At 37.3% G+C, this 16,815-nt stretch overlaps 1 protein-coding gene across 1 annotated transcript in view; it reads left to right on the top strand.

The window, feature by feature from the left end:
• LRP1B (LDL receptor related protein 1B) overlaps positions 1–16,815 on the top strand; it is a 610,286-nt gene that overhangs the window by 346,055 nt on the left and 247,416 nt on the right. The window contains exon 7 of the mRNA XM_056496787.1: positions 8,588–8,750. Coding sequence (XP_056352762.1) covers positions 8,588–8,750 — 163 coding nt within the window. The remainder of the gene's footprint in view (positions 1–8,587; positions 8,751–16,815) is intronic.

Below are 16,815 nucleotides of genomic sequence, written 5' to 3'. Positions count from 1 at the left end.
ATGGATAGAAAAATAATTTATCTCTAAATCCATATTTTATTTTTATTTATTTCATTTCTGGAAATAAATTAGCAAGGATTTTTTTGTTAATTATTTTTTAAAGACATAACAATTTCAATATTTTAAGTCTGGGCAGTTTTCTGTTTTGTTGGTCAGGTCACATATAATGAAAAACAGTCTTCTCCTCAAAAGTAACTATTTTGATATTGAAAATTTGTAATAGGTGAAAAAAGAAAAGGACAGAGTGGGAGAAAGGGAAGATGAGGTAATGTTTGCATGGGATGCATTTGTTATAATCTGTTGGCAGCATTTGTAGGCAGGAAGGGCTTTATTTGTTAGTTTTGCTCAAATTACTTTTGTAGGAGCTGAGCAGGGGTTTCAGAGTCTTGCAGAAGTGCCAGCCTGCTGATGGCAAGGTGTGATGGCAAGGAAAGATGAAGGAAAAAGTTCAATGTCCTCAATAAAATAAGCTTTTTTTTTTTTTTTTTTTACCCCATCAGAAATCCTATAAATGAGGCTTTTTATTTAGTAAAGTACATAATAGGGTTATATTTCCAAAATACTGTGTGAATAAATGAGATATAAGTTTCCTAGCCTTGCAGGTCATATGTTTTATTATTGAGAATATTTTTAGATTGTCTAGCATTGTCTAAGTTGTAGTTCTGAGCTGGATTTAAAATGGACTCTCTATGCATATTTTAATTATATTAAAAGCAAGTTCTATTTATTCTTCTATTTATTCTAGCAATGTTTGGGGTTTTGTTTTGGTTTGGTTTAGTTTTGGTTTGGTTTTGGTTTTGTTTTTTGTGGTGCATTTTGTTTGTTTATTTGTTTGTTGCAAGTGTAATTCTTCTCCTTTTCCTGTAAGATGTTTGAGATGATGACAAAGACTTTTGTGCCCAATGTGAATGTGTCTGTATAACAAAATTAAACACTCTATGGTCAGTATTACCTTCTGATTCAAACTGAGTGTAATAATGTCCTTTGGGATTGATTTACACCAGTGGGTTGTGACATGTCCTGCATTTCACATTATCTAGACCACTTATTGTTAAGAGTAACTAGAGTGGGCTCCAGATGAAATTTTCCTATAAAATTATGGCCTGCCTGGTACCTGCCAGAACTTATGAGTGTTCTCTGACAAATGGTACCTTCTATGAATAAAGTGAAGTGTGAGTTTCCTTTGTTGCCTAACCCATTCTTTAAGAGTTTTCAGAGATAATTCACTTCTAAATTATCCCCCCCAAAAGCATTTCTGTTTACCTGTTCAAACTTTCTCTGGATGTAATTTCCCTTAAATAGTTTGCATTGTGAGAGTAACTCCAGTTATTTATTGGCATCTCTTTGCATTGTAATCATCTGCTGCTTGGCCTATCTTTGGAAGAATATTTAAGTGGCTTTATTGTGGTGTGATGATGGTTTGAGGGGCTCATAACCCCTGCAGGGGGCAGTCCTAGGGAGGTGGGAGGAGGTGGATTTCTGGCTTTGCTGGAAGGTGGTTAAGGAAGGGAATGTCACAGCCTGCAGCAGCCACGCCGTGTCCCCACAGCCACTCTGAGGCCATGGGATGCCTGTTGCAGCTGAATTATGCTTTAATTTTAACAGTGGGTGACTTAACTGCTTTGAAGTAAATAACTGGGTTTGATTTACAGTCTCACTAGATTTATAAGAAGCTGTTGAATGTGCAGCTAAAAAGAAAAAAATAAGGCTGTTATAGCTATGTACCTCTATAAATCTGTCTTTATTGTTCAGCATGTACATGGGCCACTGGGACCCCATTACAGGTTTGCAATCACTGGGCAATGTGTTTGAGACTCAGTAATGCAGAAATTAGGAATGTTATGGTTTTCAGCTACTCTTACTTATTTCTGACATGAGATTGATGTCACAAAATTCACCCTCTATAAAAATCTTAACAGTCAGGATTAAAAGATAGGGCCACTGACAAGGCCCTTATTTAATTGTTTCCCACTTTTTTCCTTGCTCATTTAAGCCATTGGCATCACAGCCAGCTCTGTGATGCAGGACCCAATAACAGAAATTTAATTCATCTTACTCACTCCAGGAACTCGATACATTTCCTAACAGAATCATTCTATAACAGAAGTAAAAGAAGAAATATGCTTAAGAATGCTTAAGAATTTAGGATCAGATTTTTCTACCCTGCTGTAAAATTCCTGGGAAAGGCACAAACATTTCCACTGAGTACTGTGTAAAGGAATTTGTTAGAAGAGGATGTTGTTGATGATTGTTGTTGTTGTTGGCATTGTTAATACTGGTTTTTGGATTCCCAGTGGAAGAAGGAAGTTTATTAAAGCCACACTCTCATTTCTCTCTCAGTACCTGCTCAGTATTCCACCTCAGCCAATGTAGAATCATGGAATCACAGAATGGTTTGGGTTCAGAGATTTCTAAGATCATCTCATTCCCCTGCCATGGGCAGGGACAGCTTCCACTATCCCAGGCTGTTCCAAGCCCATCCAGCCTGGCCTTGGACACTTCCAGGGATGGGGCAGCCACAGCCTGTTCCGTTTCCTCACCAAATGCCCAGAAATTTTATCTTCTCTACCTGGTGGGAAGCTGAATGTGTGAATCTCAGAGTGCCTGAATCAACCACGTCTCTGAGAGACTTTGTGTCTTTCTGAGCCATCAGGATGCTTTCATTAAGTATTCATAATATTTAGATTATTCTTATATTTTTGAAAAGTCTTTAGCTTGAGGAAACTGCTATTGTCTCAGTGTTCACATTCATAGGTTTTTAATGCAGTATATTATGCTCCAGGGTTGAAAGAAAGCCAACAATATTTTTGTCAGTAACCAAATTGATTGAAATTGAAATGATTTTACTCTGCAAAGAAAAGGAAAATCTTTCTCTGCTTTTGAGGAATTTGAAGTCTAGATGCTTTAAAGTGCTTATTTAAATTTAGTATATTGTAGGTTCTTCATTGTGCTTCTAACAAAGAATATCTGTGAAGGCTGACTTAATTCAGGGAAATCAGATATTTGAGATGAATAATTTAAAAAAGATAGATGGATATTTTTCACTTGATTTTTCATTTTTCAGCTTATGTAATAATCACTCTGGACATGGCTGTTAAAAGTTGAGACACCAGTGTGTCTGACTTATTGAATGGTGACATCTTGAATAAAAATCATATTTTTTAAGTGGCATTGCAGTCAGAATCATGGCAAATTCTTGGTGATAGAAGAGGCACAGAGAAAATCCCTTCCAGCTTCACTTTCCCAAGGCACAGTGTCAGTACAAGGCTGCCTGGGCTGCTAATTAGGAACATTAATGTCAAAAGAGTGGCACAGCAAAGGCAGTGCTGCTGCAGGATTTCACAGCTTTTCATTTATGTTTTAACACTTCTTACCTGCTCTCACCATCACTGGCTATTGGAGAAAAAATAAAATTAAAAAATAAACAAATAAAAAACACAACACAAACTAAAAATCTTCCTGCTCCTTGTCTTGTTCCATATTTGGCTTTTTACTCTGTGGAGGCAAAAAGTCTATTTCTAAGTATTTCTGCTTTTCTTTGAATAAAATTAGCTTGTTCCTTGGTAAATACATAATTTTATCTCTTTTTTTTTTTCTTTTTAACTAGATAATAAATTAAACTAAGTCTGGCCATGCCAGCTTGGACATGCATTCAGAAAGGAGATATAGGGTTATGAAAGAAAAATTAGTAATTTAAATTAATCAAAATAACTCTTCCTTTAAGATAAATTTTCAGAAGAGAAAGAAAAGCAACACAACAAAACAAGAATTAAAAAACAAAACATAACCAACAAAAACCCACAAAAGACCAAAAGCAACCCAGCATTTCTGTGTCAAAAATAAAGATTGTTTTGAGCACTTTCAAATATATTTTTAATAAATAGATATATATAAATATGGAGAAAATAGAAATATTAAATCAATAGTGATTTTTATGCATATATATGAGGAAGCTTTCATTGCAGTAATATCTAGAATAAGGAAAAAAATTACTATACAAGGCAGTAGAAGCTAAGTTCTTTCCCTTAAAAAAGTGAGAAATGGTTTATTTCTTTCATCATTGACAAAAGTATGGAGAGTTCAAGGAATATTTTAAATTTTAATTTCATTTCATCCAAAATCATTCCCCAGTTCACTCGGAAGTTTCTCAAAAACACTTCAACAATTCAGGAATTCCACTGAGTAGTTTGCTCAGAGGAATTCTTACATTAAAAATAAGGAATGTTTATACTGAAACTTTTTACAGGAATAAAGCCTGCTAATTTTTGTTTCTACATCTGGGAAAAATGAAATCTGTTAATATAATACTGATTTGAATAGATAGTGTGTGGGCAGAATCCTTGATTACAGCAGGAACAGAAATACAAGAATATGTCTCTGCTTTTCCCTTTCTCCTGCTCAAGGTCTAAAGTCTTGTGCTAGTCTTGATTTGAAATGGAAATAAATGCAATAATTCATACAGTACAAGATATAAGTTGGAAAATCAAAGTGAAAGAAGAGAGCCATTCTATTTTTCTGTGATTTTCATAAACTTTGGTTTGGCCATAAGACATATTTTCCAGGACCCTTTGAAGATTTAGCCACCCTCATAAGAAATTATTATTTTCTCTAAAGGTCTAATAATGTCTGTGTGTTTAAAAGACATAGGAAAAGTTCACTTCCAGACACATTTTTGCTGTGCCCACAGTCTACATAATGTCATTAAGTAGAGCAGAGTTTAACCTATATGCTGTCTTAACTATTCTTTATGAAGTCCTTAAGAGGAAATCCTAGTTTTTAGAAGTAATAAAGGAAAGATGATCACATTTGGCAGAAATGCTCCAAGGAAACTGTTTTTAATATAGGAAAAGCCCTCAGAACTGTATAGAAGATTGCTCAGAATAAATATGAGTGTTTTCAAGGGGAAATATTTCTTTTTAGAGACTTCTGAAACTGTGTGAATGAAAGAAAAGAAGATTAATTACTTTAAAAATGTGAGTGGACCAGACATCTGCACATAGTGGGGTTTATATATGAATCCAGAAATAGGCATGAAATGAATTCAGTAACTTCTTGAGTACAAGAAGTTTTATATATATTTTAAAAGTCCCCAGTTCAACCAGAGCCTTATCTCTGTGGTTTTCAGTGCTTGCAACTTGTGTGATAACTGGGGAGCCTCATGCACAGCTGCTGCCAGAGCAGGGAGATTATAATGGGATTCACAAAACCCATTCTCTGCCAGCTGAGGGGATTTCTCATGTAAAATTTAATTTGGTGGGGGAGTGGACTTGGGCAACTCTTTACAAGTTTCTGTTGTGAGAAGGTGGATGTGTCCAGTGCAGAGGGCACAGAACAGAGACAAACCCCAAAGCAGATCAGTGGTGGCTCCAACACACAAATGCCACTGTGTGATGGGTGGGTTGGAAGTGTTCTGATAGCAGGACATCACTCTGGGGAATTCCTTCTGTTCTTCTGAAGAAAATTACTGTGAATTAATTTGTTGTTTTTTCTGGAAACTCTGTGATAAATGTCTTGAAACATGGCAGGCTCTGGAAAGAACAGCTGTACAAGAATGCAGCTGGAAGGAGCCTAAACCTCTCCACCAGCCCTTCCCAAAGGCATCCTGCTGGCCAGGTGATGCCTTGGGGTTTAGCTTTTATTGTTTTATGAATCTCTGCTGCTTAGTGTGTAACTCTGAAACTTCCTTTTAGGTGTCAGTAAGTTCTCTTCACAGGGTAGTAAGACAAAACAATCCCCTCCCAGCTGGAGAATCAAGGACACCCAATACCCAAAAAGCAGAAACAACAGCAAAGGGAAAGGGGCAAGCCAAGGGCTGAGACTTCATAGCCTGGAGCTGTGCTTGGACAATTGACCCCAATGTGTAGATGAACCAAAATTTATAAAAGTGTAAAAACTCATGACTGGGATCCATCTTGGATTAGATTTGGGTGTAGCCCCAGCCAGGCTCTTGCCCTGCCCAAGGTGTACCCTTTCAGTAAATTCCTATTTTATTCCTTTTGCTCTGTCTAGTCTCTGTTCCAGGAACTTGGATAAATAAGTGTTCAGAGCTACCAATGCAGTTGGACACAAATTTATGGTGTGGTATTGCTTCTGGATGTCTCACATTTCCTGGAATGCTGAGCTCAGTTTAACTACCTAATGCAAATGAGTATAGCTAATATTGCCTTGAATTAATTATTCTTGGTTTCCATAAAAAAAAACCAAAAAACCAACAAAAAACCAAAGAAAAAAAAACCCAAAAAAAACAAAAAAAAAAGCTGTTTGGTGCAATTTTAGAACTGTAAGTACTATTAACAACTCTAATAACCTGTGTGATGTGCCTTTCACATATATATCACATTTATCTAAAAATATGTACATTTTTCACAAAATAAGAAAAACATACCCTCCTCCAACAGAATGCTACTTAACCTTGTTCCTTTGCATCCACTTCCCAGTGTACAGCAATCTTCTAGAGCTCTCATTGCAGGAATTTAACTACTAGTTTTATTTCTACAAATGTTTGAAATTGGATTCCTTTTGTACCTTTTGTCCTTTCTAAATGATATTTTCTGAAATGCTCCTGTTACACACAAGCTTATCTGCAATTTTCAAAAGTCTCCCTGAATCAGTAAACCATAATTTTTTCTTTCCATGAATCCAACTTCAGAAAATGGTAAGCAGGCACATTGAACATGTTTTAGCTATTACTGATTTCCAGAGGCACAGGGTTTCCTTCTGGCATTTTTAAAAGCATGACCTGTATTTTGCCTGGAAAAAGGGAGTGGGGGGAGGGAAAATAGTGTTTTCTTCCTATTGTCTGAAATATATCAGTGCTCACAGTGCATCTGACATTGGCCTCCTCCTGAGTTTGGATATTGGGCTAAATGGGGCATTTCTTTATTCTGGCTCAGCAGATCTTGGTAATAGGACCTATCAGGCACAATATTCACTTTGAATTAAAAGGGAAATGAGTAATGGAAGGGCAGGAATGGGAGAGACAGAAGACAGCAGTGAACTGTGTAATGGGGTGGCTGAGGTGGATACAGTTGGTGTTCCTGGGATTTCACTGAGTAAATCTTATTTAAGTTACCTGCACTTTGAAGGACAACAAATGAGCTTCCATGTCTGTTTTAAGCAAGTACAAGGCTCATAAGCCCTGAGTTATCATCAAAACCTCAATGAATACAATTTTTGTTCAATCAAGTTTAGTTATTACTCTCCAGTGCAGCATGGATGTGATGAGGGAAACAGTTTTTTGTTATTGGATTGTGGAAAACAAACCTAAAAATCCCCCATCTGAAGGACTATAAACATACAGAAAACTGAAAATTTAATAAAAATAACAACTATGTGTGATGATACTTTATCACATCTGGCTTATCTCATCATGACAGAACCTCAGCTTATGTTAGCACTATTTTGAAAGCACTGTAATATAATTAACATATTTAATTTTCTAAGCAAAAGTCATTGATATTGATAATTGGAAACATTTAACAGGAAATATTTTTCTATTAATTGAGGTATTCTTTATTAAAGAATGAAAGAATTTTTAAATATTTAAAGAATAACTAATTCTGTCCTACAGAGTGGTATCAATACAGTACTATCAATAAGAAGAGGAAGAAATCTCAGTTAAATAAAATTGATAAAGTTATGTTCTTTTCACTTCTCTGTCCTTTTGCTTACTGTAACACTAAGATGGTGTATGGGCAGGTCAGTTGATTCAAAAGAAAAATGGAGGATTTATAAGGCATTTACAGAGTGTGATTCCAGGATCCCACAAGGAAAAGAACAGAGTGAGCAGTTGTGTGAGGGTGCTGTGAAGCTGCCACAGTGTCCTGAGAAGGAAAACTTGGTTGTTAGTGAAAGTCTCTATATTATCACAGTAAAAATTTACTTCAGTGCTACTTCTTGTGGCAATTACCAGAAACCTGTCAGCATCCAGATACTCCAAAACTACAAGAAAAAGTAAATGAAAAAGAATTCATAGATAAAGTGGTTTTAGACGTGCATATCACGTTTGTTTTTTTTAAATTTATTTTAAGTATTTCTGGTCTGCTTTTAGTCCCTTTCAAATATAACCAACAAACTCTTTTAACTTTTACTAATGTCCCATCCCCAGGCCCTAACAGACGTCCTAGAACATTAAATTCAGAATCTGAGTGGCTTCAGAGCTGCCTTTCCCCAGCACTCTGGTACCATCAGATTCCTATTTCAGCCCTTCCACAGGTGCACCATCCTTCAGTGGTGTTGCTTCTGAGAACACCATAAAAAAATCACAATAACAGACTTAAAAATATTTAGCAGAGCGCAAAACAAATGTGTGTCTTTCATACCACTGCAGTTGCAATCAGATGTTTGTACTTAAAAAGGAAAAGTTCTCCCCAACCCCTCTTTGTGTACTGAGAATTGGATTTCTTATTAGCAGCCATAGAATAGATGTAAAGCATCTGGAGCTCTTTAAGTGAGTGAGTGGAGCATCTGCTGGCAGAGCAGCCAGCAGCCATTCACTTGCACTGGAACTGCACTCCTGAGCTCCTTTTTCTTTCTTATCTTCCCTTTTTTTATTTTTATTTTTATTTTTTTTTTTAATTTTTGGCAGATGTACAGCAAATAGCAATGGACTGGATCACGGGGAACTTGTACTTTGTGGATCACATCAGTGGCAGGATCTTTGTCTGCAGCCAGAACGGGTCAGTGTGTGTGACCCTCATCGAGCTGGACCTGAGCAACCCCAAGGCCATAGCTGTTGATCCAACATCAGGGTAAGGTTCTTTCTTTGCTCTAGGATTTATTTCATGTGGGGCATGCTTGTCTGTGACTGCTCATAATGCATCTGTTTCATCCAGGTGTGTTAAAAATTATTTTTTTTCTCTGCAGTATTGAGCTGCTTGCATAGTTGCTATACTAAAGCAATAACCTGTAATGATCTTGGAGCAAATAGTTAATTGTGTTAATTGCAATAATTTATGTGCCTTGTGACTTCTCAAAATTGAATCAAAACTGAAAAAGCAATTTAATCCCTACTTGTCACAACATTTGCTTTGGTGTTTGCTTTTCTGTAAGTTGTGCTTTTAACTAGAGGATGTGGGAAAAGAGTTTTTGGAGGATTTTTATGCTGTATCCCCTCACTTACAGGAATATTGGAAATTAGTTTAATGAGTTTATTTACACAAAAAAAAGTGGAATAATTTTTACTGTGCTTTAGAGGGTCAGCTCAAATGGTAAAATTACATTGTATTTGCTTTTTCTGTTCCACAGATAGCTACATTCAGTGCCAGTTGGGAATTAAGCCTTGCTTAAAATACCAAGTACTAAGTGTCTTCCATTCTATAATATCCACCAGCTGGGAAAAGTTTTTAAACAATAATGCTGCAAAAACATAACTAGATAAGTGTAGGAATGGGATCAAGTTAATTTAAAACTAAAGTTTGGTGAGGAGTTTTGAACAAGGATTTTTATCTTGGTCTTATTAGTCAGTAAGTAGCTCAGACCAAAATCCCTGATGGAATATGTCCTGAACTGCCATAAGCCCCTTCTCAACAAATACAAAAATATTTACAGTAGAACAGCTTGTCATCCATATGTGGACTTTTGTCAGTCTTTATTTAAAGCCTGAACGAATATTAAGAAGCATTATCACAATGACTTCAATTCTGACAGGAACAGCTTGCATGTAAAGTTTACAAAGAAGTTTGATAATGTGATCTTGAGTATAGCTGTATTTCTCTCTGCAGCAGATGGTAAGCCTGACTTGATCTGACTGCAGAGTTGTTCTAAAAGAAAAAATAAAAATTCATGTAGAAATTGATTTTCTGCAAGTTCTGATCTGAAAGAAGTTGAAGCTTTCAAATTTGCTGACAGCAGCCTTTTTTCTGTGTCTTTACTTGTATATTCTTTGCTGGATTTACTGGATGAATCCAAAGCCTGCCATTAGCTAATCTTCTCTGTCAGGGATATAAGAATTGTACCCAAGCCTTTAGTTTTGTGAGGAGGGACAGAGACATGAGAGGCTGTTTTCCTTCAGTTGTTATCTGCTGGCTACAAACCATTCCAGCTCAGAGTCACCTGCTCAGTGCCATGTGCAAGCTGAAGAGTGGCTGCTGTAGGGACAGGGAATGCTGACCTGCAGGAAAGGCTGCAGGTGATCATGGCATTGTACAGTGTGATTCTTATTAAGCAATCTCCATTTATTTTGTGGTGAAAGCACGTGTGGAGAATTTTATCAGAATACATGTTGTGCAGTTCAGAAGTTATTTCATTACTGTTTTGTTTTTGGTTTTTTTTTTTCATTTTTATTAATTATCTGACGTGTTGTTCTGTTAATTGGATACCTAACACACACTTTAACTGCTAAACCCTATGTATATATTAATTATATATGGTTTTGACTGGGTTTTGATCCAGGATGCAAACAGATAATGAAAAGCATTCTGGCTATTTAAAAATCTCCCGATCCTTTATTTTGTCTTTTGTTTTCTGTCTTTCTTTTTTTTCTTTTAACTCTTTCATGCTGATCGTTGTTGTGACTCATTTTGGTGTCAGAGTTTTAGGGTTGTATTGCTGTCTGGGGAACTTGGTAGGTTTATTTTATTTAAAAAAATCACAAAAAGCATCTGTACTAAAACCTATATTGCAAGTTGAGCTCTGAATGAGTTGCTGCTTGCACAGAGGAGACCATTTCCAATGCTGAGAAATTCAGAGTGTGATCCCAAGCCTTTATGTCTGTGATAAACTTCCTGTAGCAGCACAGGGCCAAGCCCTGCTATTCTTGCATGTTCACATCCATGTGTTAGGAGTTTAGTTGTGTCATGAACCAGAAATTCTGCTTTTATCCATAAAACAACCAAGGCATGGTGGAAAATTTGCTCATTCCAAATGGTTCCCCTTGCTGCAATCAAGAATATCTTTTCTGAGTGTGGTTAATTTTACATCTCTGTGCCTGCAAGTTCTGTTAGATGTTTAGTGGTGATGGTTTGATATATTCTCCTATGAGCTTACAATGGAACTTGAGCTCTAAGCTTCTTTCATAACACACAGGGAGTGAAAGAACTTTTCATAAAAGTTTATTCTAATAAAACTGAATTTGAAATTGAGAGAAGAAAGATTTGCTATTCATACATCTCCTGAAGAGACACATTTGCTATGTTTCTCAGCTAAGCATGTTACTTTGGCAGGATTTCAGCACTTTATCAATCTGAACTGTGTTTGATGTTTTGGTTATTCCAGACTAGGTCTAATGCACACCCACCAGAAAAATACCTGCTTCCCCCAGTGAACTTGTAACTTACCCAGTTAGAGGTTTTGCAGTGCTGATACTTATCTCTTACATCAGCTAATTATCAATCAAGAGTAGCACAGGGAAGTATCAGAGCTGTGTTAAGGACAGCATGTCCAGGGGCAGAGAATGAGTCTCCGCTGATTAGTGGGAGCACTTCAGAGCCCAGACATGGCAGTGAAACATGGATTGAAGGAAAAGCTGGGACAAGGAGAGAAGGAAATAAAGTGGCAATTGGCCACAGAGAGGGAGAATAAATTGTTTTACAATAATATATTATCTATCAAATGCCTTTGAACTAAGATGTTTGGCTCCATATGTCTGCAGTTCATAGCTTTGATAAATTTTAATATGAGACTTCTTTTCTTCAGTGGTCAAGGAACAGAAGTGATTACTTTTGCTGGCCCATGAAATTGGTGTAAAATTGATGATGGTGCTGCTGACTGTCAACACGAAACAAATGCAAGCTGACTTAGAATGGGTTTAGCTGAGATCCTCAGTTCAGGCCTGCTGTACTCATGGGGAATGATTTTTCAAAGTATTCCAGCCAATATTTCATTGGCATATTCATGAGACTTTGATCACCAGACATTGATGATAGGGAAGGTAACACATTTAAAACTCACTAGAGGATAGATCAGATTTAGGTTCTCTCCCAGCTCTGCCACAACCAGCTAAATATCTCTACACAGAGCATTTTATTTTTTCTTTTTTATGGCTCTGCATCTCTTTGTATTTAATAAGAAGCATAAAATGCCTGTTGTTCAAGCTTTGTGATATCTGAATGCATTTAGGAGCATTAAGAATTATTATTGTGGAATACTAACTGTGTGCATCTTCATATTTATTCTGTAAATATGCCTACTTAATTGCCTCCAGTGTTCAAGGTAAATTGTTGCCTTCCAGTGCACCACAATGGCCATGGAGAATGTACTGCACCATTTTAGCAGAAATGCCTTGGAGCAGGGGGATGTGCTGCAGTTCCAACACTTCCATCATGGTCATACTGCTCAGACATCTGACATACATAGAGTAATGTAAATACCAGGGTGTCTTAATTTCTCCTCATACCCATTTTCTGATTTCTTTGGAAATGCCAGAAAATGGGGACAGGACAGGAAAAGCAGATGAGGCTGCAACTTCCTGGTTCCAGAAATGTGCAGCTTGTACTGCTGGTTGTGAAGCTTTTTGGGATGCCAGCCATCACTTTCTACTTTATTTCCCAGGCTTATGGGAAAAGATGAACTTTAGGGAGGAGGTTTGAAATGTGGAGGGTATTGATGTAGCATCCACTGACAAAACTGTTCATACATAAGGAGATGTGTGACTAGAGGTTACATTGCAAAGAGGATGAGCAGAGCAAGGCTGGAGTGTGGAAGGATGCATGGAGCAGAGCCTGGAGCAGTAATTGTTGTAAGGAAATGGCTTAGACACCTCCTGTGTGAACTTGTATAGAATCATCATAGAATTCCAGAATAGTTTGGGTTGGAAAGGACCTTAAAACTCATCCATTTCCACCCCTTGCTGTGGCAGGGACACCTTTCCTATCCCAGGTTGCTCCAAGCCCTGTCCAGCCTGGCCTGGGACACTTCCAGGGATGAGTCAGCCACTGCTGCTCTGGGCACCCTGTGCCAGGGCTTCACCTCCTCACAGGAGCAAATCTCTTCCCAATATCCCAACTGACCCTGCCCTCCTTCAGTCTGCAGCCATTCTCCCTGGTCCTGTCCCTCCATCCCTTGTCCCCAGTGCCTCTCCAGCTCTCCTGGAGCCCCTTTAGGCACTGGCAGGGGCTCTGAGCTCTCCCCAGAGCCTTCTCTTTTCCACACTGAGCACCCCAAGATCTCCCAGGCTGACTCCAGAGTAGAGATGCTCCAGCCCTTAGAGCATCTTTGTGGCCTCCTCTGAGTTCATCCCATCAGCTCCACGTCCGTCCTGTTCCTGGATGCCAGGGCTGGAGGCAGCTCTGCAGCTGGGGCCTCACCTTGACCTGTCCACTCTTCTTGTGATGCACCCAGGACCTGGGTGCCTTTCTGGGCTGCCAGGGCATGTTGCAAGTTAATATAAAAAGCAGATGGAGTTAGGGGAAGAAGAAGAAGAGGAGGAAGAGAAGAACCAGAGAGGATGCACAATTACAGGCTGAAGTAATTGAAACTGGTGTCTGCTATTTAAAGGTTGCATTAGGAACAAAGGGAAGAAGAAAAGACTTCTAAAGAGATTTGTAAAAGGAGCAAGCTCACATTTTAATACTGCACCAGTGTGTGTCATGTAAATATTTGAATAAATCTTTTAATCGGCTTTTCCTTCTGCTATGGTGTAGAAATACAAAAAAACACAGACTGCTTATTTCTTCCACACAACATTTGTAAATGCATACAAGAAGAGATTGTGTTATGCTGGTGTTTGAAGAACAACAGCTATTAATGTGTTATGGTGTTATGTACCATTTCTTGGTAATGTTAGTGAGTCAAGAAAAAAACAAACAAATGCACAACAGCAAAAAAAATCCTCTGTTGCATTTTAAAATCTGTAATAGCAATCAGTTGATACCTCTGGGATTCACAAAGGGGAACAAGGGAAACAAGTGAAGAATTAACAGCTGAAGTTGTCTATTTCATCATCTCAGAAATTTGTTCTGAGGAAAAAATATAAAAAAAAATTATTCTGCGGACTTCCTCTTTGAGTCTGAAGATGCTATGCACAGATTTCTTTTGTGGCTCAAATCAAAGCCACAGTATGAAAATAATAAAGATAATTAAAAATACATAATGTCATTGTGTGAAGCACCATAGGGAAATTTGCCTCAGTCTAAAATTTCAGAAGACAGAAGAAATCAAGGGGGTAAGAAGACATTTTGAAATTCAGCCTTCTGTAAAATAACAGAGTTGAACAGCTTTAAAATACCATATCTAAGGGATGTAGAAGAAAAATCAGAAGAGCTAATTCTGCCATTGTTTGTTTGTTTAGTTTTAGTTTTAGTTTTAGTTTTAGTTTTAGTTTTAGTTTTGAATTTGTTTTACCTCTTAAATCTGGTAGAGGTAAGAGGAGGAAACTGGGGGTTGGTCATGTGAGCTCTGTTGGCATTCAGGTTGTTTTGATGCTGTTGCAAATGTTCTTTCTGAAGCTGTGTGTGATCATCCTCGTGGGATGATTGCTTTTCTTGGTCAGACCAAAATGCAATGTAAGGTCCACTGAGCACTTTTCACCAAAAATCAAAGGAAATGGGAAAAGTTTTCCCTATTAGAGAGCCATGAACAGGAGATGGTGCCTGGGATATGGAAAAGCCATCCCAGAGGATGAACAACAGCCTTTAATGAGACAAAGAGATTGGAGATATAAATAGAAGGAGTTTTGGGCTGACAACTCAACCACTTTGGCATCATGGGTAGACATGTAAGCCAGCTAGAGCTGTCCTGCTTGGGGGGATATTGGACAAAAGATGGGTGAGGTCTCTGATGGAAAGTTTGATGAGAGAGAACCCGAGGCCAGCCCTGAAATCCTGCATTAGTAAATTCTCAACAGCCAGCAAAGAGCAAGCCAGCTGGTGAGGAGTGGAGAGAGACCTTTCTGAAATAAATTTATCGACAGTCATTTTGTTTTTCTTCTCTTTCTTTACCTATGTCTTAAAATAAATAAATAAATAAAAAAATCAGACTATAAATGCAATTTGTATTAGTCACAATGAATAGACTTTGCATTCACCTCATATTTGCCTGGAGATATCAGTGAGGAGCTGAAAATTCTTGCAGTTGAGGAAGAGTAGAAATTCAAAAAGGAGGGGAGGTCAAGCCATACATTTTTTTTCCTTTATTTGCTTCATTGTTATTTAGACAGAGGAGTATTTCAGGGTAAAAATAAAATATCTGCACTTATTGTCTGCTGCCTGTTTTATTCTCTTTTTACTCTCTTACCTTTGAGCTTTTATAGCAGCCACTAGGCTTAGGAGAGACTTTGAGTCTTAAAACTTTGGTTTCTTTTTTCCCTCTCAGATTAGTCATCATTTTCTGCTGATCAAAGAGGAGAGTTATAATCATTAAAGCTCACTTTTAAACAGCCAAATCATTAGTGGTTTAATAACATGCCATTATTAAAAAAGCTCAGTTCCTTTTCTTGTCACAAAGATTTTCAAAGAGCTGTAAGATACATATAAGACCCACTCACTTCAAAAAAGTTTTAAAGATGACCTGAAAAGGAATCTTCTTCATTAAAAAAAGAAAAACCCGCAAAAAACCTCAAAAAACCCAAAACAAAACAAAAAACCAAAAAACAAACAAGCAGAAAACAAACAAACAAAAACTCAAACAAACATGAAGAACTTTGTAGTAACTAATCATAATATGAAGGTTTTCATTAAAAATTCATATTTTGTTGCTCATCCTCCCCCTCCACACCCTCTTCAGGCTGTGAACAGTTAGAGATGGTATAATAGAGGAGGCAAAATAAGATGAGAGAAGCAAAGATACTTAATCAGACAAAGGAAAAAACAAACAACCAAAACCACACTTTTAAAATGATTTCCACTTTTTTATTGTCCCTTTACTTGCCAGAAAATTATGAAAAAAAAAATAAATTTCTCTGATCTCAGGTTTTACAAAACTGCTTCTAGTTTTGTGCTATTCCATCTTTTAATTTTAATTGCTGTAACTAAACTGAAACAGAAAACTCTTTCACCTTTGCATTTCCCCTGGATCTTTTCTCTCTTGAAACTTCTATTTCAGTGCAGTAGTACAAGTCTGCTCACTGGAAAACCTTGTGGCTGCTGCTCTTGGTAAGAAAAATAATCAAGAGGTATTGAACACCTGCTCTCCTTCCCAAAATAAAGTGATAAGACAATTCTGCATTCATGTGCATACAGAAGATAGGAGAAATTATGGCTCTTTTTCAGAAAACTAAAAAATAGATACATAAAATTTGATTTGTAAGATATGAGCTTGTATGAAAAAGTCAGCTAATTCAGTGGAAAAGGACTCAGAGTCACTGACAAAACTTAAGGAATTAAAACACCAGGATGTGACCTAACCATGAAAAAGGGACTCATTAACAATGTGAAGTTACTGATCTGGATTAAAGTGACATCTATAATCAAAACAATAAAAATAGAATAGACTTGAACAGGTTTGGTACGTGCATATTCTCAAGTAATGATGTGTGTTTGCTATTGTTCATACCTTTTCATTAATCCAGCATTGCTGGAAATAAAAATGGATGAGTATAATGAATATCCAGTCTTCTGTACATACCCTGAAGGTGGGCTGCATTTAGTGCCCAAACCAGGCTGCATTTAGAGAAAAAGCAGGTGCTGACAGCCGTGACAAAGGATGTGTGTTTTGATAATAATCCTTTGTGAGAGAGCTGGCAAAGTGAACACTGGCAATGTTATTAGAATAGTTCAGAACTGATGTTCTGAGACTTGGTATTACAGCAATATTGCCTGGAGAATAAAAAGCTAACTAGAGTCATACTGATGAAGCATGAACTAAAGTGAGCTCTTTTTCTTATGCAGTGTATGCCCAGTAATGGATTTCTTATATTGCTACTAAGAGGAACAATATTTG

Source organism: Oenanthe melanoleuca, chromosome 7 (assembly GCF_029582105.1).
Source record: "Oenanthe melanoleuca isolate GR-GAL-2019-014 chromosome 7, OMel1.0, whole genome shotgun sequence".
Taxonomy (NCBI): domain Eukaryota; kingdom Metazoa; phylum Chordata; class Aves; order Passeriformes; family Muscicapidae; genus Oenanthe; species Oenanthe melanoleuca.
The sequence above is the reverse complement of the archived record's forward strand: the minus strand, read 5'-3'. Positions and strand labels throughout refer to the sequence as shown.